The sequence below is a fragment of the Sinocyclocheilus grahami genome, unplaced genomic scaffold, assembly GCF_001515645.1.
Source record: "Sinocyclocheilus grahami isolate Dianchi unplaced genomic scaffold, SAMN03320097.WGS_v1.1 scaffold264.1, whole genome shotgun sequence".
NCBI lineage: Eukaryota > Metazoa > Chordata > Actinopteri > Cypriniformes > Cyprinidae > Sinocyclocheilus > Sinocyclocheilus grahami.
The window spans coordinates 228,172-252,104 of NW_015505443.1; the positions used below are offsets into that span (position 1 = coordinate 228,172).

General features: G+C 37.5%; 4 protein-coding genes across 7 annotated transcripts in view; 2 read left to right on the forward strand and 2 right to left on the reverse strand.

Moving 5' to 3' along the window:
* The window catches only part of LOC107599334 (hepatocyte growth factor-regulated tyrosine kinase substrate-like), a 2,491-nt gene extending 1,505 nt beyond the window's left edge, over positions 1 to 986 (forward strand). Inside the window, exons 3-5 of the mRNA XM_016290895.1 lie at positions 355 to 541; positions 662 to 816; positions 972 to 986. Of these exons, the coding sequence (XP_016146381.1) occupies positions 355 to 541; positions 662 to 816; positions 972 to 986 (357 nt within the window). The remainder of the gene's footprint in view (positions 1 to 354; positions 542 to 661; positions 817 to 971) is intronic.
* A 2,797-nt stretch (positions 987 to 3,783) lies between these two features.
* zgc:103625 (methyltransferase-like 26 B) lies at positions 3,784 to 5,814 on the reverse strand. Its single transcript, XM_016290900.1, has 6 exons — positions 5,728 to 5,814; positions 5,426 to 5,628; positions 5,162 to 5,324; positions 4,295 to 4,354; positions 4,102 to 4,169; positions 3,784 to 3,969 (listed from the first exon to the last, which is right to left on the reverse strand). Exons 2-6 carry the CDS (start codon positions 5,623 to 5,625, stop codon positions 3,876 to 3,878), a joined length of 585 nt encoding a protein of 194 aa, XP_016146386.1. The 5' UTR covers positions 5,626 to 5,628; positions 5,728 to 5,814; the 3' UTR covers positions 3,784 to 3,875.
* Positions 5,815 to 7,439: 1,625 nt separating this feature from the next.
* LOC107599340 (39S ribosomal protein L12, mitochondrial-like) lies at positions 7,440 to 12,035 on the forward strand. Of its 3 annotated transcripts, none has more exons than XM_016290902.1 (6): positions 7,440 to 7,688; positions 10,014 to 10,206; positions 10,638 to 10,715; positions 11,258 to 11,395; positions 11,609 to 11,763; positions 11,862 to 12,035. In XM_016290902.1, the coding sequence occupies exons 1-5, from the start codon at positions 7,627 to 7,629 to the stop codon at positions 11,723 to 11,725; spliced, it is 588 nt and encodes a 195-aa protein (XP_016146388.1). In that variant the 5' UTR covers positions 7,440 to 7,626; the 3' UTR covers positions 11,726 to 11,763; positions 11,862 to 12,035. The 3 variants fall into 3 exon arrangements, with proteins under 3 accessions (XP_016146388.1, XP_016146389.1, XP_016146387.1); XM_016290903.1 differs by having other exon boundaries at positions 11,609 to 11,753; XM_016290901.1 differs by lacking the exon at positions 11,862 to 12,035 and having other exon boundaries at positions 11,609 to 11,791.
* Positions 12,036 to 13,972: 1,937 nt separating this feature from the next.
* Positions 13,973 to 23,933, reverse strand: part of LOC107599296 (interferon-induced GTP-binding protein Mx-like) — a 13,098-nt gene continuing 3,137 nt past the window's right edge. The window contains exons 2-12 of one of the 2 annotated variants that reach the window (XM_016290843.1): positions 18,749 to 18,953; positions 18,488 to 18,625; positions 18,218 to 18,372; positions 17,961 to 18,099; positions 17,665 to 17,863; positions 16,798 to 16,876; positions 16,344 to 16,466; positions 15,758 to 15,899; positions 15,384 to 15,542; positions 14,908 to 15,203; positions 13,973 to 14,739 (exon numbers count right to left, since the gene is read on the reverse strand). In XM_016290843.1, the coding sequence (XP_016146329.1) occupies positions 14,506 to 14,739; positions 14,908 to 15,203; positions 15,384 to 15,542; positions 15,758 to 15,899; positions 16,344 to 16,466; positions 16,798 to 16,876; positions 17,665 to 17,863; positions 17,961 to 18,099; positions 18,218 to 18,372; positions 18,488 to 18,625; positions 18,749 to 18,944 (1,860 nt within the window). In that variant the 5' untranslated portion in view covers positions 18,945 to 18,953 and the 3' untranslated portion in view covers positions 13,973 to 14,505. Of the gene's footprint in view, positions 14,740 to 14,907; positions 15,204 to 15,383; positions 15,543 to 15,757; positions 15,900 to 16,343; positions 16,467 to 16,797; positions 16,877 to 17,664; positions 17,864 to 17,960; positions 18,100 to 18,217; positions 18,373 to 18,487; positions 18,626 to 18,748; positions 18,958 to 23,933 lie in introns of both variants that reach the window. The other variant, XM_016290842.1, reaches the window with a different exon arrangement.

Genomic DNA, 23,933 nt, shown 5'->3' on the forward strand with positions numbered 1-23,933 from the left:
CACATATATATATATATATATATATATATATATATATATATAAAATATAAATAATAGTTTCTTGTATCACATAGAATTTAACATCAAACACATATTTTAGCAAAATGTTTATTTTAGTCAGAATTGTTGCACTCTCATTCTATTGCGGCTTCAGTCTGTGAAGTTTAACGGAGACCCGTTTGATTTCAGGATGATCCTTTATGGAAATGGATGTAATCACATGACTCTCTAACGTTTTAAGTGTGCAAACATGATTAATTGATAATCGAATTCTTTGTTGATTATTTTAATTTCATCAGTTTTATCAATTCATCGTTGCAGCCCTATTTGTAATGTGCTGTTTGGTGTTTGTAGATGCAGTCACTGCCTCCTAATGTGGCAGGAGGGGTGGTGTATCCCCCCACTGGCCCTCCCAGCTATCCTGGCACCTTCAGTCCTTCTGGTTCAGTGGAGGGGTCGCCCATGCATGGAGTCTACATGAACCAGCACGGACAGACTGCTGCCGGTGGCCCGTACCAGGCCATGCCTGTGTCAGCTACAGGTCAACCAAACATCCTCTATCTTTCTCTCGCTCTTTTTAAAAATCGTTTTAGTGAATAAAACAGATCGGCTTCAAATGTGGCACTTTTTTGTTTAACATTCTCTGCTCACTCTCTTTTAGATCCAAACATGGTGAATGCTTATATGTATCAGACTGCAGGCACCAGTGGGCAGCCATCTGCCCCAGGACAAGCCCCTCCCACAACCACCCCTGCCTACACTAACTACCAGCCCACACCCACACAGGGCTACCAGGTCAGGAGATTCAAGATCAATGTTTCAAGATCAGTTTTCTTTACATTTACCCAAAATGTTCATATTATTTTACTTCTTTACAAGTACTGTTATTTATGGAGTCCCGTTTCCTACACTGAATTAAAAAAAAAAAAGGTAATTGCGACTTTTATCTCACGGTTCTGAATTTTTCTCAGAACAGCATGATATAAACTCAACATTGCGAGTTATAAAGTCATAATTGCGGGATATCATTTTTTAAAATAATATTTTTACTCACAATTGTGAGTTTACATCTCACAATTTTGACTTTTTTTCTCAGAATTGTGAGCTATAAAATCGCAATTGCGAATTATAAAGTCAGAATTGCGAGATATAAACTTGCAATTCTGAGAGAAAAGTCACAATTGCGAGTTTACATCTAGCAGTTCTAACTTAATTTTTTTAGAATTGCGATTTTATGTCTCACAATTCTGACTGTATAATGCACAATTGCAACTTTCCGTCAAAAAACGAGTTTATCATGCAGAGATTCTGAGAAATAGTATCTCAAATCAAAATTGACATTGTAAGTCATAATTACAAGATAAAAAGTCAATTTTGAGAATAAGTTTTGATTTGTCATAATTAACTTAGTATCTCATAATTGTGACTATGAGATACCAAGTAGAATTATGATAAATGTCTACTTTAATCTCCAATTTCTAATTCAATCTCTGCTATCAATCTCAATTACGACGGATCTCATAGTTTAGATATTTGATTATTTTAAAATTGAAATTGCATTAAGTCAGTTATGAGTCAAAATTGAGATATTGTCATAATTGTATTTTGCTAATCTCAATTATAACTTAGTATCTCATCATTTAGGATTTTGTTTTTATTTTAACATTGAAATTACACTGCGAGTCATAATTATGAGAGTCAAAATTATGAGATACTAAGTCATAATTGAGATAAGTCAAAATTATGACAAACAAATCTACTTAATATCTCATAATTTTGGCTTTTTATAAAAAAAGTTTCACCAAAGCTTAGGAAGCAGAAATGAGATTCTATTAAAAATATGACCTGGACATGTTGTGAGATTCATGCTACTGCTAACTTTCATCTCTCTAGATTTTTGCAAATGTAGTTTTTTCTTATAAAACTAAGCTGATGCAAGGTTAGTCATTCGTACCATAGAGAAACAAGCACAATATGGTTCGAAAAGACAAGACATAGCTATCCTTTTGTCTCATATTTTTCTAAGATGTGTTTGCATGAGTGAATATGCAACAGCCATTTATTTTTCTTCGGTTAAGAGACTTGCTGGCTTTAGCAGAGGTCGCGGAGGCATCATAGCAGTTTTTCAGCTCTGATTTGCTCTGAAGTGCTCTAATGTGACATTCCAGTGCTGGTTTCCATGTATGCGATTCTAGAAATACTTCAGAAGCTCTGCGTTTAGGATCAGTGTTGTGGAATCCTCGCTAATGATTTATGCGGTAGATGGTGTTTGGCTTCTGTCATATAAAATAACAGCCAATGAGATGTCAACTTTACTGCCATATGCATATCACCAATCTAATCAAAATAAATAGGCTGGTGTTTCCAGATACTGCATGTAAGTTTGCCAGACATCACATCCGTTTGTGTTTACTCATGTGGATCTTCACAGAGTGGCATAGCCAGGGGTTCAGACCTGACTGCGCAGAACTAATCAATCGATCTCAAAGCCACAGTTTCATTACCAATTAATTAGTGCAGAATTGAGTACTGGATCAATGGCAGACAAATGAAGTCTATTTTTAGACAAAATAATGTTCTTTTTAGCAACATCATATGACCCCTTTAATTCATGTAAAATGGTAGTAATTTATTCTAATGTAAATTAAGACAAGCATCGCTAAGAATGAGTATTAGAAAAAATATCAATAATAAAACAAAGTAAATCATTCAGATACATTATGGTAATGAGAATTATGGGAAAATTGTGTTTAAAGGGTTAGTTCACCCAAAAATGAAAATTAGGCTGTGTTTTACTCACCCCCGAGGCATCCTAGGTGTATATTTAGACTTTCTTCTTTCAGACGAATCCAGTCGAAGTTATATTAAAAACTGTCTTTGATCTTTCAAGCTGTTTCATGGCACTCAGCGGGTGTTGCATGCGTCAGTCCAAAAGAAGTGAAAAAAAGCGCCTCACACTGCTCCGGGGGGTGAACACAGGCCTCCTGTAGCGAATCGATGCGTTTTTTGTAAGAAAAATAACCATATTTAAAATGTAATAATCACTTTAATCTAGCTTGCGCTCACTGATATACACAGAAGCAGTTCCAGGTGAATGACGTATGAGTTCAGCGTTGCGCATGCGTAGCTCAGAAGTGATGAACGCCGAAGCGCAGTGGAGAGATCAAAACAAAACAACAGTAACTAATTAGAAATACAAAATGAGGATTTGTAAAGAAGAATGTCAGAGAATTTCGATATAAGTCAAGAGGAGACTGGTTTTCCTTTGCTTAAGTAAGGAAACTTTGCTTCCTTTGCTCCTGTAAACAAACGTTGGCTTTCACGAGACTCACCGGCGCACGCGCAGCACTCACCTCATACGTCATCCGCCCGGATCTGCTTCCAGTGTACAACAGTGAGCGCAAGCTAGATTAAAGTGAGGATTACGTTTTGAATAATATATATATATATACAAAAATGCATCGATTCGCTACAGGAGGCCTTTGTTCACCCACCGGTGCCGTGTGAGACACTTTCTTTTAACGGATGGGTGCTTTTTATTTAACTTCTTTTGGACTAAAGCACTGCAACACCTGCTGACTGCAACGATAGAGCTTGGGGGATAGCCAGGACAATTTTTTTATATAACTCCAACTGGATTCGTCTGAAAGAAGAAAGTCATATACACCTAGGATGCCTCGGGGGTGAGTAAAACACAGCCTAATTTTCATTTTTGGGTGAACTAACTCTTTAATTGTTGTAAGAATCATGCCACAATGCAAAAAAATCTAAATAGGTCCCATACTAGGCTTTATTTTCTTTTTGATTTTAGGGTAACAAGTGATCTGGACATTAACCAAAAGATGCTTTGTTTATAGGCTTCAGAAATTAAGTCATTAATTGCCCCTCACCATTCGTTCCATTCTCATTCCGTCACTGAACGCCAGCTGTCTGAGCACATCGATATCTGGAAGACCCCAATCCGGATTCCTGATTGACAGTAGGTGTAAAACAGGGCAAGACAGAAGTAGTTTTGTCTACATATTTCATCTTTATGTTAATAAATATCAATATATTGATTCTTGAAATTAAAAAAAAAAGTGTGTCAGTTTGAAAACCCACATCTGGCGTAATGTCTGGTCCAACTGTTCATTGCAGATTGGGGTGATGGTTCCATTGATAGCATACGGCTGAGACCGTATGCCACGAGGTTATGATGTTTATAGTGAGATTTATGGTTAATGTGGTTATGACTATATGTTGTTTATCTAAAGCATATAAAACAACATGAAAATGATACAATAGTCAAACTCACTCCATAAGTCATTAAAAGGCCGTTCTGTTTCAGTATCTGCCCAGATCCTTTAAACACACCCTGTGGATACAAGACTACATTAATGCTTTTTTGAACTGGATTTGAATACATACATTAGTTCAATTTTATTTATTTATTTTTTTTCAAATTTGTTTTTTGAGAGATTAATATTTTTATTCAGCAAGGATACACTGACTTGATCAAAAATGACAGTACAATTATTAAAATTGTACACACATGCTATTCTTTTGAACTTTATATTCATCAAAAAAAAAAAAAAAACGTTTCCACAAAAATATGAAGCAGCACAATTGTTTTCAACATTTATATTAATAAGAAATGTTTCTTGAGCATCAAATCAGCATATTAGAATGATTTCTGACTGATCATGTGACACTGACGACTGGAGTAATTGATTACAGGAATAAATTACATTTTAAAATATATAAAATCTTGCAATTTTACATTTTAATATATATGTATAAAATAATTCAAATGAATTTCCCATCATAAATGCAGCTTTGGTGAGCATAAAAGAAAGGGCATAAAAAAAAATCTTAACGACCCCAAACATTTTGTATACTAGTTACATAGTTACTTATTTACTGTGTGTGTGTGTGCGTTTTTGTGACAAATGAGGACATAAATTTGTATAATGACAAAGGTATGACATGGGTAGTATAACTGATTAACAAAGAAACAGAGCATGCAAATGACCTTTATCTAGAAAATTTCATGTAGTGGCATAATATTTTATTTTATTTGATTATTGTTATTCCTTATAATACAGCACTCTGAAAGTCTTGATTCTGATTAAACCATTGTTTAATTTCGTAAGTCGATATTGCATATATATTGGTGCCATACCTCTGCAGTGCTGAAGGGGCTGTACTGAAGCAGGTTGATTGCCATAATAATGTCACAGGAGCTTTGTGGAAGTCCTGCCCATTTCTCCCAGGGTTGACTGGCATCCAGATACACCGGCTCCAGCACTGTTTTTGCTTTAGTGGCCCCTATATAAGCTCTGATACTGCAGCAGCGACGTTAACATTACAAACCCTGATAATTCTGTGATATGTCTCATAATGGCATTTGTAATTAGTATCAAAGAAAAGAACCTGTGTGCCATACCTGTTTCGTGCTTCCTCCTTGATGTCTGATGGCTGCCACGTGACAAAGGGTATTTCTTGAGCGAAGTGCACCACATGCTGCCCTGTGCCTGATCCCAACTCAAGACCAAACAGCTCACGGTGAGACTGATCCTCCAGTAGCTCCCAGAGCACCGACAGCAAACCGTCCTGACTGCGCTCAGCTGCAGGAGAGAGCAGCATGATCTGCAAAAGAGAGGAACAGTTAACTGACTTGCTAAATGCTGAAAATGTTTATTTCTAAATGCCAGGACCATACATGTTACATATGTTGCTGATACTTACGCTGCACTGTTCGGTGGAAGTGCTCAGTGATGGCTGATGAACCGACAGATGGACCAGGAGATTACCTGGATAAGAGGCTTCTGTCTGCTCCTCCCCTTCAAGTCCTGCATAAGAACTAATGTTTTTGGCTCAGTATAACTGATTAACAAAGAAACAGAGCATGCAAATGACCTTTATCTAGAAAATTTCATGTAGTGGCATAATATTTTATTTTATTTGATTATTGTTATTCCTTATAATACAGCACTCTGAAAGTCTTGATTCTGATTAAACCATTGTTTAATTTGGCCATAAAGCACATCAGTATAACAAATAAATACATTTTGAGCTATAGCCGAACAAGTGAACTAAACTCTATCAGAAAATCGAAAAATGAAAGAAAAAAAAATTTCTGTGGGTTTATATCAAATGGTCCAACATTGGTTGCTGGAACATTGATTGATTGATTGATTGATTGATTTGCTGAGTGATTACATCTATGTGTTGTTACAAAACCACTGCAGTATTTTGTTTTAATTATTTTATTTGGTTTATGCACAGTGGCCATTTTGGTCAGATTAGAGTGGTCTGAAATTGGTCGACCTTTAGGGTTTATAATAGGAAGGATTTGAGTCTATGTCCTACTTTTTAGGCAGCACCTAAGTATTGTATACCTGCAGAATATTACTTTTTATTTCTTTTTTATTTTATTTTAAAGCAACACATTATTTATTTCAGGTGGATTATCTCTTGAGGGACCAGATAGGACACTTACATTTTCACAGATTGCCCTACTGGGTTGGTGATAGATAGATCGTTTGAGTTCAACTATGCAGGGGCATCTCAATAAATTATATTTAAGAATGTCATGGAAAAGTTCATTTATTTCAGTAATTCAACTCAAATTGTGAAACTCGTGTATTAAATAAATTCAATGCACACAGACTGAAGTAGTTTAAGTCTTTGGTTCTTTTAATTGTGATGATTTTGGCTCACATTTAACAAAAACCCACCAATTCACTATCTCAACAAATTAGAATACTTCATAAGACCAATAAAAATAAAAACATTTAGTGACTTGTAGGACTTCTGGAAAGTATGTTCATTTACTGTACATGTTATTCAATACTTGGTAGGGGCTCCTTTTGCTTTAATTACTGCCTCAATTTGGCGTGGCATGGAGGTGATCAGTTTGTGGCACTGCTGAGGTGGTATAGAAGCCCAGGTTTCTTTGACAGTGGCCTTCAGCTCATCTGCATTATCCTGTACAAGCCTTGTAAAAATCTGGGGACTTCCTTCGTGCATGCGTTTCAAGAAATTAACGAGTGCAACATAGGCATAAAAACATCATAACGAACAGTGCTTTATATTAATTAAATGTATTTATTCTTAATCATGAAATCTAACATTTTAAATATGTTTAAACAGAGAGACGTCTCTACCCTGTAGCTATATTATTAATTATAGCGAGTTTCGAATTTCTGTCAGTGGCATTATTTCATACATGGCCTACTCATTTTAACTAAGTATTTCTAGGATTTGTTTTAGAGACTTTTATGTAATTTATGTAATGTGTCTCAGTTTAGAGACTTTTATATTAAAAACCCATGTGTAGGTTCTGCACTTTTTCTTTTTCTTTTTTGCCCATTGTCTTCTGAGACGATCTATCCTTAAATTAAGACAATTCTTTAAGAAAAAAAATGTTTAGTAAAAGACCGTGACGCAAGAGGATTTTAAATAAAGTTTTGTCCCTCCGGCGCAATGCATTGTGGGTAGGTCAGGAAGAGCCAGTGGAGGACGCCATGTGCTTCTGCTAGAGGAGGTCTGACAGTAAGTCACCCGCTGAGAGAGTTGTGTTTTTCGGAAACAGGCTGCTCGTCCTGTCGCGTTCACTAAACCGGTTAGTCGTGCACTCGGGTCATGATGTTCTGCGGCAGATACTGCGTCCGGATCGCGCTGCGGGCCGCGGCAAACACACACCGGTAAGAGCCTGATAAAAACCCCTGCGTCTCAAGGACAGAGAATGTACACTGAATGTTTGGCATACTGGAGGTGTCAGCAAGACATACTGATATTATCACGATCTAAAGTGCTCAGATAAGAGTCTTTATCCTGCAGCAGATCTGAATCTCTGAACTGCAGAAATGAGGGAATGTGTATGCAATAGCATAGGTCATGTAACGTTACTGTTTAGTGTTTACTTGATATCATAGCTAATGTGACTGAATATGAATGACCGTGTACCGGTATAGAAGGTCACGTGACTTCTGTTAATGAATCATAAATGTATGATTTCCTGTATATATTTCTAATGGTGGTCAGCCGATATCTAAAGAGTGGTGTGCTGACATGCAGCCTGAGACCGCAATTGAAAATCTGGGGTTTGTTTTCTTGTTAACACCTGGAAACTTTTTTTTTAAATGGTTGAAATTAAGAAGCTGTGATGTAAAATTCGTAAGCATTTAATTGTATGTATTATTGAGGCACTAATTAAATGGAAATACATTTGTGACATTGACCATGTGAACTCCTTTGTACTAAAGGTCAGCAGAGGTTACGCTAACCTCCTTAAAGGGATAGTTCACCCAAGAATGAAAATGTGATGTTTATCTGCTTACCCCCAGGGCATCCAAGATGTAGGTGACTTTGTTTCCTTCAGTAGAACACATTTGATGATTTTTAACTCCAACCGTTGGAGTCCGTCAGTCTTATAATGCATGGCAATGGTAACAAAATCTATGAGTGTAAAAAAAACATGCACAGACAAATCCAAATTAAAACCTGCGGCTCGTGACGACACATTGATGTCCTAAGACACAAAACGATCAGTTTGTGCGAGAAACCGAACAGTATTTATATAATTTTTTACCTCTAATACAGCACTATGTCTAACTTCCTTGAGCGCGCGCATTGCATCCGGTGCGTGAGGTGTGTACGCGCTCTGGCGTAGTTTACGCAAGCGCTGGAAGTGATCTCTCACGCGTATATGTCACTCATTGTTTACACAGTGCACAGGCATTGTAGGTAAGACGGCTAATCAAAATGGTACTTATCCGGATTGTTCAAACCGACTTAAAACTAAAAGATTACGTTCTCTTTCGCGAACTCATTCGGGAGTGGTGACGTTCCACGTATTCCCAACTTCTGAGCCTGCTCGCCTGAAGTTATGGTTGATTGCTCTTCGGCTGGATATCAACGCACCCATTAACGTAAACTACGCCAGAGTGCGTACACACCTCACGCACCGGATGCCTGCGTGCGCCCAAAGACAGTTGGACATAGTGGTGTATTAGAGGTAAAATATGATATAAATACTGTTCGGTTTCTCGCACAAACCGATCGTTTCGTGTCTTAGGACATCAATGTGTCGTCACGAGCCGCAGGGTTTAATTTGGATTTGTCTGTGCATGTTTTTTTTACTCCCATAGATTTTGTTACCATTGCCATACATTAGACGACTGATAGACTGCAACGGTTAAAGTTAAAAATCATCAAATGTGTTCTACTGAAGAAACAAAGTCACCTACATCTTGGATGCCCTGGGGGTAAGCAGATAAACATCAAATTTTCATTCTTGGGTGAACTATCCCTTTAAGTTAAGAAACCTTAGTGTTACTAGTTGTAAGGTGATATCACTAATAACCTTACAGTTATAACTAATGATTTGCTGCAAAATGCCACAGATGTTCTTTCTTAAATTGAAGCTTGAGATGCTTTTTGGATCTGGAGAAACATGATCATCAGGTTTATGTGGAGCGTTTCACTCAAATTGTTATGCTGACAGTATATTGTGTAACAAAAAAATGAATGCATTTTCACTTATGATCTCAGACGTTTAGACTTTAGACTCTAGTTGTTGATTTTCGATGGACACTTGTTTTATACTGTATGTACTGAATCATAAAATAAATTTGAAATCGAAGTTGTGTGTTAAATCAAAAAATGTAAGCTACATAATATAATATAGGCCTACACTACCATTCAAAGGTTTGGGGTTGGTAAGATTTTTGATTTATTTATTTTACTGTTTATGTACACCTAGGCTGCTTTTAATCGATGAAAAATACAGTAAAAACAGTAATAATGTGAAATTATTACAATTTAAAATAACTCTTTTCTATATAAATATCTAGTAATTTATTCCTGTGATGCAAAGCTGAATTTTCAGCATCATTACTCCAGTCGTCAGTGTCACATGATCCTTCAGAAATCATTCTGATAACAGAGATGGAGAATAGATACACTGTATGGTGTTTGTTGCTGCTTTATGTGCTCATTATTGTTGTCTCAATGGACTCATTTCACAGACACAACCTACAGATGGCAGCACTGTGTGCCCTGCGAACACTCAAGACCAGCCCTGTCAGTCCGTCTGATGCCATTACAGCACCTCCTTTTGATGGGGCGCCCAAGCTGTACTCTCCCAAAATCCAACAGCTGGTCAATGACATCGCCAGCCTCACGCTCATAGAAGTGTCTGACCTCAATGAGTTACTAAAGGTGTGCAGCGCACTGTCAAAACACTAGCCAAATAACAATGTTTAATGCAAGACTTAAAATACAGCAGACATCCACAATACAAAGTGTTCACCTTCATTTTTTTAACTGGAACTTCTGTGAAATTTTTAAGTGATGACACGAGAGATACTTAATTGTGATTGAAGTGCACTTGTAGTGTACTTCAAATCTTAAAGTATATTTAAAAAAATAAAAACTTGCAGATACAATATTAATGAAATAAAAGGCCGCTTATGTGTACTGTCTTTTGTAAACTTAATGGTCAAATACAGTTCTTCACTAAATATGATGTTGCTGAATTTGAAATCAGCTGCAGAATAACTGTGAACTATATTCACTTATATCGCCCAACTCTAATAATATGTAACCTTTACTCCGAACACTGATTTAAATGTGTTTTTGACCCCCGTCAGAAAACTCTGAACATTCAGGATGTTGGAATGATGTCCATGGGCTCAATGGCAGCAATAGCAGCTGCTCCTGCTGCTGAGGTATGACTAATGCTTTATGATTTAAAATGTAATAAACTTTAATAACCAAAAATGATTAATGATCTGTGTCCTACATATTGTGTGTGCTTTTCGATTTGCAAAATGTGAAACATTGTTTAAAATTTGAACAGCCAAGAAACAACATAATTTGGACCATTTTTTTACATGGAGCATTGTGGGAAAAGCAATTAATAATCTCAGTGCATTGTCTAAATTTGTAAACATTTTAGTGTGGACTGTTCAAGATCAGCATCCCACTCTGTTACTAAAGTAGTTTAAGTTACCACAAACTAGTCTCAAACATATTTTAATTTCTTTTTTGTAAATTATGCATTTATTATGTAATATTAACACTTGTTGCTTACTGTCAAGAGTGCACAAATCAGGGTTTTAGGCTGTTTTTAAAAATGTTTGGTAAATTTTTTGCAAAAACCCCTTAGAAAACATCTCATTCTCAGGGTTTTATGTCATATTGTGTATGTTTTTGTGCAAATCATGTAATACTTTGAGTTCTTTTTCCTCTGTTTTAACTGAATTTGCAGGTGGTAGAGGAGGAGGCAGCATCTGCAAAGAAAGAGAAAACCCATTTTACAGTCAAACTAACAGAATTCAAGGCGGCTGATAAAGTGAAACTGATTAAAGAAGTGAAGAATTGCATGGAGGGCTTGAATCTTGTACAGGTAAGGTGTTTTTAGTAATATGAGGATTTTTATATAGGCCGCAGTGGCATGAATCAGTTAGTTGTCTGTGTAGTTTGTTCCCTATCTGTCAAATATCAGCAGACTGCAATGCAGCTCACAAGCTTTGCAACCCATTCATGTGACTTACTGCTGATTTTCTTGTCTAAAAGGGTTGTAATGTTCTTCATTAATGGTTTTCCCTCCCAATTGCAGGCCAAGAAGCTTGTGGAGTCTCTACCTCAGGAGATCCGGGCGAATGTGTTTAAAGATGAAGCTGGAAAACTGAAAGCAGCACTTGAAGCAGCAGGAGGCACTGTGGTGCTGGAGTGAATATCTGCACCGACCCTTCATTTGATCAGTTGTTACCTTTCAGTTATCGTTTTGTTCTGTTTTTTTTTTTACAAAAAAGATAAAAGGAATCTGAAGAAAACTAATGATGCCTTTAAAATGACCGCTTGGTCCACAGGAGATGGTCTGGGTGTTGAACTCACAGACTGAACTATGACAGGCTCGGAGCCTGCAAACACACCACCCATCACCGACTCCTCCATCTGTCCTTTAGCTACACGTGAAACTGGAGCTGGCCTGACAAAGGGATGTGATGCTATTGCTTGTGGTTAAATAAACATGATATACTGTACTGTGTATCGTAATGCATCATCATGAGCAATAATCTATACATTATAAAAGACCATTTTTGCCAGAAGTGAATAGTTGGTGATTACTGCACACTGACTGATCTCAGTTACCTTTAAAGGGATATTTCTACTTGTTGTGGTGGGAGGACCAAAGCACAGACACAGTGGGTATGGCGTCAGGCCTCAGAGAGGCTTTTATTAACAGAAGATAAACAAAGCGTCCAGAAAAAGGGAATCAAGTGTCCAAAATAAACCGATTAAGGGACGGGTGATGCTGATAATTAGGTGGAGCCAGCCGACTCGTCACATTGTCTATTGTTTTTCTATTTGAACACGCGCTAGACATGACCATTGTGCTCATGCTTTGCATCGTCTCACACGTAGCGCTTTTCTAAAATGCGCCACTCAAGTTAAATAAGCTTAACTTTCAAATAACATGTCTCCAGATATTTTTTTCTTTTTCCGATTTCACCGCTCGCATCTCATGTTTTTCGACACTAAAACACCCATTCTGTGTGAATGACCTCTGAACGAGCTAAACGTCTCAGAATAAAATACAGGTTAGAGACAACATGACCGTGAATAAATGAAGCCAATTTTCATTTTCGAGTGGACTATCCAGTTAAGCATGGGATAATGTGTCAAGCATTTATCTCAGTTTTAGTAGTGGTGAAAACTTGTCTGTCTGAATTTCAGTTAACTGTGCTGCCTAAATCAGAGAAATTTGCCTGACCTCGAAATATATTGAAAACATATTCTCTACTTTACATCAAGAACTAATATTAAAAAAGATGAATGTCTTGTTAGGTGTGTCATATGAGGGGCTACAGAGGAGTTTGTCACTGAGACAATAATATCCTCCCAGCTGTAAACAGTAAATCCCAAGACTCTTTACCTAATTGCTAAATATAGATATTCACATTTCTTAATAATTAAGAAAAACGTGACTATACTGTCATCTTCAAGAAATGGCTAAAACATCTCTTCTATCTACACTTGATCTTCTAACACTAGCACTCTCTATTCTATTTTATCTACTCGTTTTCTTTTTATTTAGTAAAAAAAACTTGACCCTTTAACACTAGCATTCTCTATTCAATTTCTATTCTAACTACTTTACTTTTTATTTAAAAAAAAAAAACCCTGCTATGTGTACTGTGTTAGACTAACCAAGATTTTTGACAGCACTTACATATTATTGCTCTTTTAATGGTTGGGATTGCTTATATTGTCCTCATTTGTAAATCGCTTTGGATAAAAGCATCTGCTAAATGACAAAATCTAAATGTAGTCTGAAGGCTGGAGTACACTACACGACCTTTGTCCAGATTTTTGCCACAGCTTAGTCTTTAGAAGGTGACAGGTGCTGACAAACTGAGTCAGTCTGCAGATTTTGGGCTGTCGGACTTCACCGATTATGCATTCATCAATTAAGGGAAACTTAAGTACTGTTGAGCTGTTGTGTATTTGTGTCTTTATACAGTAAAATGGCAGAAGCCAGAGTTTCTGAGGATGAGTTCATGTGTCCAATGTGTCTGGATCTCCTGAATGATCCAGTGAACATTCCCTGTGGACACAGTTACTGTAAGAGCTGTATTACATGCTGTGTGTCAGGAATCTTACTGTAAAACTCACTTTGACCATCATAAGGAGTTTCACTCTCGTAAGGCACACAAAGTGATTGATGCCACTGGACGACTGAAGGACATGATCTGCCGTAAACATGATGAAGAGCTGGAAATGTACTGTATCACTGACCAACATAACAGGAGTGGTGGTAAAATGATATATATTATCAGTGTACACTTCCCGATAAACCAGTCAATTCAATTCCATTCAATTCAAATTTATTTGTATAGTGCATTTTACAATACACGTCGTTTCAAAGCAGCTTTACAGAAAATGCATGCGTCTACATTACAATTTAGAGTGATCTGCTTTCAGGAGTGAATGTGTCCAAGTAATGTTCATTTCACAAATGAACAGTTCATGATAATAGAATCATAAGAGTTTGCTAACATGAATTAATTTTAGGCAGAAGCTCATTAAAGTGATTACTACAATATAGAGAAATAGGTCATCTGAAGTCTTTCTGAGGCTGGATCCATGCAAACCATAACCAGTGCACCAATGCATTTTCAGATATAAATGTTTCACATAAAAACACACCACAAACGTCAAAGGGAAAGTGCAACCTACATAAAACAGATGTGATCTTTTATCTTTCAAGGGATGAAGGTGTCTTTAATTTCCACTCACAGAACATCATCATGACTAAATGGAAATACTTCATACAGTATGAATCATTCACAATAAGACCAGTAACATGCAATAAGAAAACAAATATAGGAAATTTTGAAAATTAGGATTTTCCACCAGTTGCAGTCTCGCAGGGATACTGGAGCCGCAGTGTTATGGTCAGCAGGGACTCAAACCAGGGACCTTGATGTGAGGTGATAGTTCTACCCACAGTTATGCAGAATGCTTATACTTTGACAGTGCTATACCAGCTCCCTTTAGGCGCTTCAGTTGCTCTCTCAATTCATTCCTCTTCCTTTCAACATCAGTATCTTCTTGGAGCAGCATTCCTGGATCGTTCTCTCTAGTCATGACATGCATTTCATTCTGAAGCTGAGAGATGTACTTGTTCAGCATGTGATACTGGACTATCAGTGGAACTTGATTAGCCAGACGGTCAGAGGTAATCTACGAATACATACAAATTACATTCAAATTCAAAAAGGCAATATTTGTCACAAGACTTTGAAATAGTATTTGAAATTTAGAAAATCTTTATTAGTGCAATTCTGTTAGGTGCCGCAAGTGGCACAGAGACTGCACACAGAACAAAGATTACTTATAAGGCATACAAACCATTAAATAGGAGATGAGACGGTATGCCATGTCACGTACATCTTCTTTGACAAATGATGCCAGAAGCCCTTGACCTGATTTAGATTTTTGTTTTACAATGCATAGCTGGTTACTGTAGAGATCATCTTGGGAGTAAACAATCTTCTCCATCTTAAACTGTGAACGTATGTTCTTCTCAGCTTTTTGAAACTGCTTATCAAGCAAATAATCAATTTGCTCTTTCGCAGCTCTCGCCAGGTGAGATAAGGCATTAAAATGAATGTTAATGATGTGGTCCACAGAGGAGCGAACAATGTCTGTTAATGTAAAAAAAAAAAAGACAAGAAAACAGGAGTCAATCAGAGGAGGTAAAACATCATCCTACACGCATAATTGCGATTATATCAATCATTTTGAAATAAAGTTATTTTCTTGTACATTAGTACAAAAATAAAAGTTGAGGGCATTGAAAACCATCTTGAAACACAGCCCTTCACCTGTGACATCTTTGAGCAGCTTTAAAGCAGGTTCCTCTTGCTCCTCAATGTATTCCTTGATAATGCTCTTAAAAGTTCTATAGTTTAAAAATCCAGGAAGCTCCATTCCTCTATTAGTCCTCAAATACTCTTCTAACTCAACTCTGAGGATGTCCTCCGCTTGAGAGAAAAGACAGACAAAATCAGGAAGAATACAACCACTGGCTTATTAGACTCCCCTGCAACATGAAAGTTAAATGCAAACTGCATATGCCTTAAAGAGTAAGGACAAAATTCAGAGAAAGTAATTAAAGAAAAGGCTGAATTGCAAAAAACAGCATTTCATCCCAGATAGAAACGCTTGTATCTGTGAGTTCATTTAATTGTAAACTCACTCTTAATGGCTTTGGCATTCAGGACGGATTTCCAATTTTGAAATTCCCCCCTGATTTTGGAGAAGACCCTTATGTTTGGTTTTTTTACATCCTCTTCTGCATTCTTTACTCTTTCAAGGACATCATTGAACTGGCGGATTTTCTGCAGAGCACAACATCTCATAAAGTTACAAATGTAAAAACAAAGCCAGATAAAAACATTGCTGGGGTGGAGCAAATACAATTTGTATGTTTAGCAAAACGTTGCTTCAGTGCAAACTGAAAGATAAGAAAGGGCAATTTATATAATGCATGTATGTTGTTTTCATGCTGTATATGTACAATACAATAGGCTTTATTCAAGTACTCAAAATACAAAAAGAAAAACTCGATAGTGTAAAAACATCTATACACAGTATATCTTCCAGCCTAGGGTGAAATCGGTAGGTATAGTAACCAGTAACAATGATTTGAAACAAATATTACGTAATTTCACAGAAAACTTGAAGTCCAGCTGGGCTGCACCAGTGAGATTACAATTATGGAATATAATATTTTAGAAGTTTAGGACACTTTAGCATACACCAAATGTGTGACCCCATTTTACCGTAACCAGAAATTTGATCTTCTCGTGTTCATCAAGAGGAACTCCATCACCCAGTGCTCTAAGATCCACAGACGTCTTCTGTAATTTCATGTCAAGTTGTTTCTGCAACTCTGGCAGTGTTTTCTAAAAGTACAGAAATAAGATGTACCCAATTTTGACTTTAGTTTACTCCAGACTTCTTTTATTTAAGTCATATCCCTGTTGAAAACCAGCATATGCTGGTTAGGTATGTTTTGAAGCATGGAAGCTGGTTTGAGTTGGTTTAAGATGGCCATGTGCTTGTCCTAAGCTGGTTTTAAGCAACTACCATAGTTCCTGCTCAGGACCAGCTTAAACCAGCTCAAATCAGCTGTCATGCTTCAAAACATACCTAACAGCATATGCTGTTTTCAACAGGGAAACTCTGTACTTTGTCAGTGTTTCTGCTGTATGTCATGTAACTTTGCATACGCACAATGATGTGTTCAAACAATTCGTTTGTGAGTCTTTCTGCAAGAAACGGTATTGTAGCTTTTCCTTCTTCAAGAAAACACCTGTAAGGAAAGAAGTCATTTGAATAGTAAGAAGGAAGTTGAGGACAACTGGAGAATATTGCATACTTTTTTATCTGTAAATATTATAAATATTAACAAGAAAAGACATTTTAAAATACACACAATGTCCCTAAGACCTGACAGATTGCAAGGGGCTCATTCACACAGAACGTGTTTTAGCTTTGAAAAACATGAGACGCTATATAAACACACACTAGACAGAAGTGTTTGACAATTGCGCTCACGTCTTATGCACGACACAGTGTTCTAGAAATGTGTCACTCAAGGTAAAAGTAGTTTGACTTTTAAAAAAGTCAAAGTCGTTTTTTCTCTATTCCACTGGAATCGTCTAGTGTGTGTTTACATAGAAAACAATGATAAAGTAGCACAGTGCAATGGTAAATCAAGTTCTGTGTGAACAGCGCCTAATAGGTGTCATAGTGCCCTAAACACTGCAAAATGCAAATATAAAGTCCACCTCTGAGGATGCACCTCAACAAGAGTGTGTTGTTGCCAATCATTTTAATTTCCTGCCACGTTTCCCTGGGTATTAATTTTCCCTGACTTTAGACTAGTTTCAGACTGCATATGGAGAAGAGCTGAAAACATGTGCTATCCTAAAATAATATAAAAATGTCAGATGATTGACCAATCTCATTAGATTATATCTCATGAACATCCTGCCTACATGCTGTATTTAACCCTATCATTTTTCTAGACATATAGACATGAAATGGTTTGTGCTACACATTCTAAGAGAAATTCTTATTATCAGATTCACTTCTTGCCTGAAATGAGCATGTTCATCAAAAAAATGTCTTTCTTTTTCCATAGCTCTGGCCAGATCAAGTTTGTCATTGATCTCATTCTGGCCTCGGCATTTAACAATCATGTAGCCCTTCTTCAGTGGTATTACTTCATTATTCACTGTTCTGACCACCGTCTCCTCCATGCCTTTGTCCACTAAGTCCGGTTTAGTCAGAATACCTGCAGATTGAATATTTGTTTATATTTCAAAACATGAAAAATATATTTGACAATAATTCACTTATTCAGTGAGTAACCTATAAGAAATGTTACGAACCCAAAGTCCTTTCTCCAGTTGAATCCACTTTGGATGCCATCTGCAGTGCCTCAGTGGTGGCGATGTCAATGTTTGCAGGCACCACAACCAAACTGATGGTCTCTTGCCTTTGAATGAACTTTTCAATTAGATCTTTTATCTGTTACGGAAAACCAAAATTACTGAATGCAATACTGCAAAGATCAATGGGGCTAAAGTAGTATCTATACAAAATATTTGAATGCTGTAAACATTTCCATACACAAATTGCATCTTACTTGTTTGTCAATGTCTTTTGGCTGGTTGCCAGTGGCAACTCTAGTAATGCCTGGCAGATCAATGAGAGTGAGATCAGGAACGTCACATGACTGGATTTCCAGAGTGATCATCTCATGACTGATCCCTTCTCCGATTCCAGCCAATACTCCCTGAGCTACAAAACAATATATTGACATCATCCCACAGATGAAATATTCTAAAGACTCACATGGCATTAAAGTTCTCAATTAACTGTATATGAATACACTTTAATGTGGAATAATACCGACCATATAAGACAGCATTCTCTACTGCCGCCGGGTCGTTTAGTGTGTTTGTTTGATCCTTATATGACAGCAATCCATGCCAGTTTTTGTCCTTTTTCATTTTCTTCAGTTTCAGTACCAGAGGACAGCGTGTCACAATACCTATGTTTAACATACTAGATGGTCAGCTGAACAACACCTTTATATTCAGACGAACAAACAAGGAAAGAGAAAACAGGTATATTTCCACTCCGCAGTATAATGTAATTACTGTGCTTATATTACCTGTTCCCCTAGGCAGCGACACTCCAGACAGAGCTTCCAACACAGAACTCTTTCCTGAGCTCTGATCACCAATAACAGCAATAGCTGGAAGGTTCAGGTCCTTTTCAAGACCTAATGACCTTAGAGAGTCCACTACATCAATACATGGACGCACCTTCTCTTCAAAGAGCTGGTTCAGACCACTACTTTCAGACATGTCTGAAGTCTATCTGCAAAATATGACCAAGAGCCAGTTTTTTATATTATGTGGAAACTATTTTATTTAAGCAATAAGTATTAGATGTTGTGCTATAGCAGGGGTGTCCAAACCTGTTCCTGGAGGGTCACTGTCCTGCAGAGTTAAGCTTCAACCCGAATTAAAGACACCTGAACTATAGCTAATTAAGGTTTTCAGGATCACTAGGCCCAATCCCAAATGGCACCTTAAACCCTTGCAGACTTGACTTCCTCTAAGTCCACACTTTCATGTAATGCTGCTTTGAATGTCGGGTACAAGTCTGCTTTGAGCTTGCCTCAGGCCCAATCTCAAATGGCACCTAAACCCTTGCAGACTCCCTCCGAGTCCTCACTTTTGTAACATAATGCTGTTTTGACTGTCAGGTAGAACCTTAGTGCGCATCATAGCGGCCGCAAAGGGGAGCACCCTTCTGAAAGCTAAAATAATGAATGGGACACCCTACTTTCTTGTGGACTTAATGGACACACGCATGCTGTGGCCATTGTAAGTCCTCAAGATCGCAAGTGCACATTAAATGTGCCATTTGAGATTGGGCCTCAGTGTGCAGGCTCAGCAGTAGTAGGCATTGAGGGTGCATAGTGGGCGCAAAGGGAGTGCTTTCGAGCAGCCTTCTGAAAGCTACAATTCTGAATGCTACACCCTACGGTCTCAAGGACTTAACGGGCACACGAATGCAGCGGCCATTGTAAGTCTGCAAGACAGCAAGTGCACATGATGTGTGCCATTTGGGATTGGGCCCTAGAAACTTCCAGGCAAGTATGTTTGGGACAAGTTAGAGCTAAACTCAAGCTGCACGTATCATAAAATTATTACGCAGGCAGCTGACGTTGATGGAGGAATTTGCAGCTGTTCATGAATAAGATGAGAACCAGACCAGTTATAATCCTAAATATACTTGATTTAATTCAATTAATTGATAAGTGTACTGTAGTAGTAGTAATAGTAGATGTATGCGGTCATAATGATGACAGTAGTGCACACAAAATAGTAGTTGTTCCGTCTTCCGGCACGGTTAGTGATCAGACTACATGCGTACCGTGCCTGAGCCCAACTGAACCGTGCTCTGGCCCACCTCTTCCAAGCGAGCCAGGGAAGGCCAAACGAACCACGCCTGGGAACAGTACGGAGCGATCACACTAGTCAGATGAACTGGGCTTTGGGGGTCAAACGCGCTCGGGCACGGTTCAGATCGCCTAGTGAGTACACCCATAATGACAATGGTAGCACTATTTTAACTGTTCATTCTTGGCTAAAGGAAAACACAATTACATTTTTTATAATATAAATGTTCCAGGACAACTACAAGATTTTCCAGGACATTTACAATTTTTTCTCATTTTCCATGTGTTTTCCAGGACTGGAAAATTAGTTAGCAATTTTGCAGGTTTTCCAGGACGAGTGGGAACCCTGAATACTGTCCCAGGTCTTAAAAACACCAAAGCGCAGTGCCCTTAACACACACTAAATCCACTTTAAGGGGTATTCAAAACTAAACCCATCCCATTATGCATCATGTTCAGGAACTCCCAAAATTGCGAGATGTCAAGGAAAACATTCCGCTGTAAATTAAATTAATTCGATATTACATATTATTTGGCAGTAAAACATAAAGTGGTGCTTTTACATTGTACATTTTATTGGTGCAAAGATGGGTATATGTATTTTGTACGTCATGTACAACTGCTTTTTATCACTTAATTAGTGATAAAAAGGGGCAGTCGTGGCCTAATGGTTAGAGAGTCGGACTTGTAACCCAAAGGTCAGACTTGTAACCCAAAGGTCGAAGGTTTGAGTCTCAGTACTGGCAGGGATTATAGGTGGGGCATGGGGGAAGTGAATGACAAGCACTCTCTTCCACCCTCAATAGCATGAAGGAGGTGAGACCCTTGAGCAAGGTACTGCTCCCCTGGCTGCCCACTGCTCTGGGTGTGTGTTCATGATGTGTGTGTTCACTACTTACTGCTGTGTGTGTGCACTTAGATGGGTTAAATGCAGAGCACAAATTCTAAGTATGGGACACTGTACTTTGCTACATGTCACTTTCACTTAATTAGAAGTGCCACAATTACTCAATTGTGACATCTGTTATAGGGACTACTGAACAGACATTTAGAAGTTTATTCAAATGCAAGTATTGAAAATATAAATAAATCTCTGTAAACACTTGCATTTTTATATTATTATAAATGTTTCCCATCAGGTAATTAAAAGTTGTACACACACTTGCAATCTTCAAGCCCACTTGAACACTTGGGCTAAATACAGGAAATACATCATGTAAGTAGACAATTGGTCAAGTGCAAAGACCACAAGTGTGGGATTGTGGGTATTTGGACAGGCCCCCTGGCTTCACTTTTCTAGAAATGGTTGTCAATCCTTTTTTAAAAGTCTATAGTTTTAATCTCACTGCATGATCTATCTCTCTTTACAGATTCTCAATTAGCATAATAGACATATATACATACATATATATATATATATATACATGGTGGTGGATGAGGAGATACCCCCTGACAATGTAAAGCGCTTTGAGTGCCTAGAAAAGCGCTATATAAATGTAATGAATTATTATATATATATATATATGAGCAATATCACTCTCGTACTCGAGTGATACCGGATGTGATTATTAGGCCAGAGGCACGAGGCCGCAGGCAGAGTGCCGGAGGCAATCACAGCCGCTGATATAGAGCCGGTATCACTCGAGTACGAGAGTGATATTGCGTTTATACAACAGTTCAACGGAACATGTGTGTAATTAAACAAGAAACAACGGAGTGCCTAATAAAACCCTCTTTTGTGTGGAATTACTTCCTTCCGCCACGGATTCAAAGCTCAAGTTGACAGTTAAACATACGTCACTTTTAGAATTCGTATCAAGGGCATGTGCTGCTTCAGTTAGGTTATTAGTGGTAAATGAGAGAGAGAGAGACCACGAAGCTAGAAGTTTCTTCTTATATTAACTAACGTACTCTACGATTAGCTCAGTGAATAATTAAAAAAACATAGACCCGGCTAGAACAAGCGGAGTGATACAAAATTGTGAAAGGGCGTTCCTGTAGCGATACCAGTACAATATCTCACAGTTCTCAACCAATCAGATTTAAGAACCAGAACGAACTGTTGTATAAATATATATATATATATATATATATATATATATATATATATATAGTTCTTAATATTATTAATTTAATATTTTTTTTACATGTTTCTTTATTTTCTTTAATGTTCTTTGTTTGTTGGTGCTTTTTTCAATCTTGCATTTTTAACAGGTATGGAACATTAGTGAGACGCACTATATAATCTCCTGTCAGTGGGATCGTACCCATCAGGGTATGATAAGCACAAAAGGCAGTGCATTGGTAGATATTCACTTAAATTCATCCTAAAAGGTAGTTATTTTACCTTTAAATTTTAATTGTTTATTTTATTATTCATTCACTCGATGTGGTAGGATAGATTGACAGATGCAGCTATAATTTTGCACTATGGTAGGAAAATCTGACAAGGTAGGACAAATCGAAAGAATGGGCCGCATGAGGGGAAGGAGAAACCTATCGTGACTGAACAAGCAGAAAGAGGAAATCTCTGTATCTACTCTGTTCCAGATTCGCTTTTACATATATTAAAAGAGGAAATGTAAAAGGTTGTGAAAGTTGCCCACTGTCCTCGTCTACTGAATGAGACTGGTTTCATGTCTCCATCTCCCTGATTAAAAACGCTATTACAAAACGAAAGATTCATTTTAAACATGCAGTTCCCAATTTATTAAAAGAGGAAATGTAAAAGATTGTGAAAGTTGCCCACTGTCTTCCTCTACTGAATGAGGCTCTATCTTATGGTAATAGAGAAGTGCAAAACAAATCACAATTCTGAAAACAAAATAACAAATTACAAAACTGTCACCCAGCTTCATGCAAACCTGAACTTCAGTTGTTTTCCCAGACTGTATCAATTTTGGTGGTAGTCCACTGTATGAAGAATTTTTGGGTATGATTTGTCACAGTTTACTTTATTTTGCTATCCTCACTTACATAAATGAACTATAGTGTCCTGCCCCCACTAGTAAAAAATATATATAAAAAATGATATCTGATCTCTGAATAATTTTTGGTTTGACTGTATATCCTTCGGTTATTTTCACACTTAATTATGCCCCATTAAAATGTATTTTACAAGTTTTTGTTACTTTCACTGTTAATTTTTTTTGCTCTATGGTACATCATCTTTAATTTAATAGTATTAGAGCTGCTCCATCACGCGCTTTGCTGTAATAATGCAGGGAACCCCTCGTTATAAATCTCTTAACTGTGATATTTTCAGAAATAGAAGTCGCGTTTTTTCATCTGAAACATGCTGCGATTTATTTTCCAAAGTCACTCATATAATGCAGAAACACTTGAGCAAGCAAAACACGCGCAACGCGTGCAAGTATTTGTACTGATGCAGAATGAGAGGGACAAGTAGTACAGCCTAGCGCATTTCACACAGGCTGCTAGATTCACTTTCGCCAGAAAGTCATGTATGCCTAAGGTTGAAAATAAATGATGTTTATAGTGAATGCCCCTATGAATAGTTCTATTTTTACGATTTCGTTTTAGATTAAGTTTATGATGCGCATGCTAAGTGAGTGAACATCAAAGATCACACAACAGAAGTGCTCTCTCTCTCTCTCTCTCTCTCTCTCTCTCCCTACCGTTAAGTAAATTGTGCATTGTTTTACTTACTTGTTTTTGACGTATCCGACCAAACTACAAGCTTTCCAGTGATGTCTGTGAGAAAGATATATTCACTCGACAAGCTCACGCATCTGCACCACCGCACGCTCAATCTACTCAGCGTGCTTTGTTTATCAGCTCGCGCACATCAGCTATACAGGCTATACAGGCGTTAATACTGAATGTTTAACGTTATATTCATTGCATACATATACTTCGTAGTAGA

Coding starts and splice junctions, on each gene's coding strand:
- zgc:103625 (XM_016290900.1), bottom strand. CDS start 5,625: ATGCTGCTCTCTCCTGCAGCTGAGCGCAGTCAGGACGGTTTGCTGTCG. Junction 5,325..5,425: donor AAGGAGGAAGCACGAAACAG/GTATGGCACACA, acceptor TCGCTGCTGCAG/TATCAGAGCTTATATAGGGG. Junction 4,170..4,294: donor GCCTTTTAATGACTTATGGA/GTGAGTTTGACT, acceptor ATACGGTCTCAG/CCGTATGCTATCAATGGAAC.
- LOC107599340 (XM_016290902.1), top strand. CDS start 7,627: ATGATGTTCTGCGGCAGATACTGCGTCCGGATCGCGCTGCGGGCCGCG. Junction 10,207..10,637: donor ACCTCAATGAGTTACTAAAG/GTGTGCAGCGCA, acceptor GACCCCCGTCAG/AAAACTCTGAACATTCAGGA. Junction 10,716..11,257: donor CAGCTGCTCCTGCTGCTGAG/GTATGACTAATG, acceptor CTGAATTTGCAG/GTGGTAGAGGAGGAGGCAGC.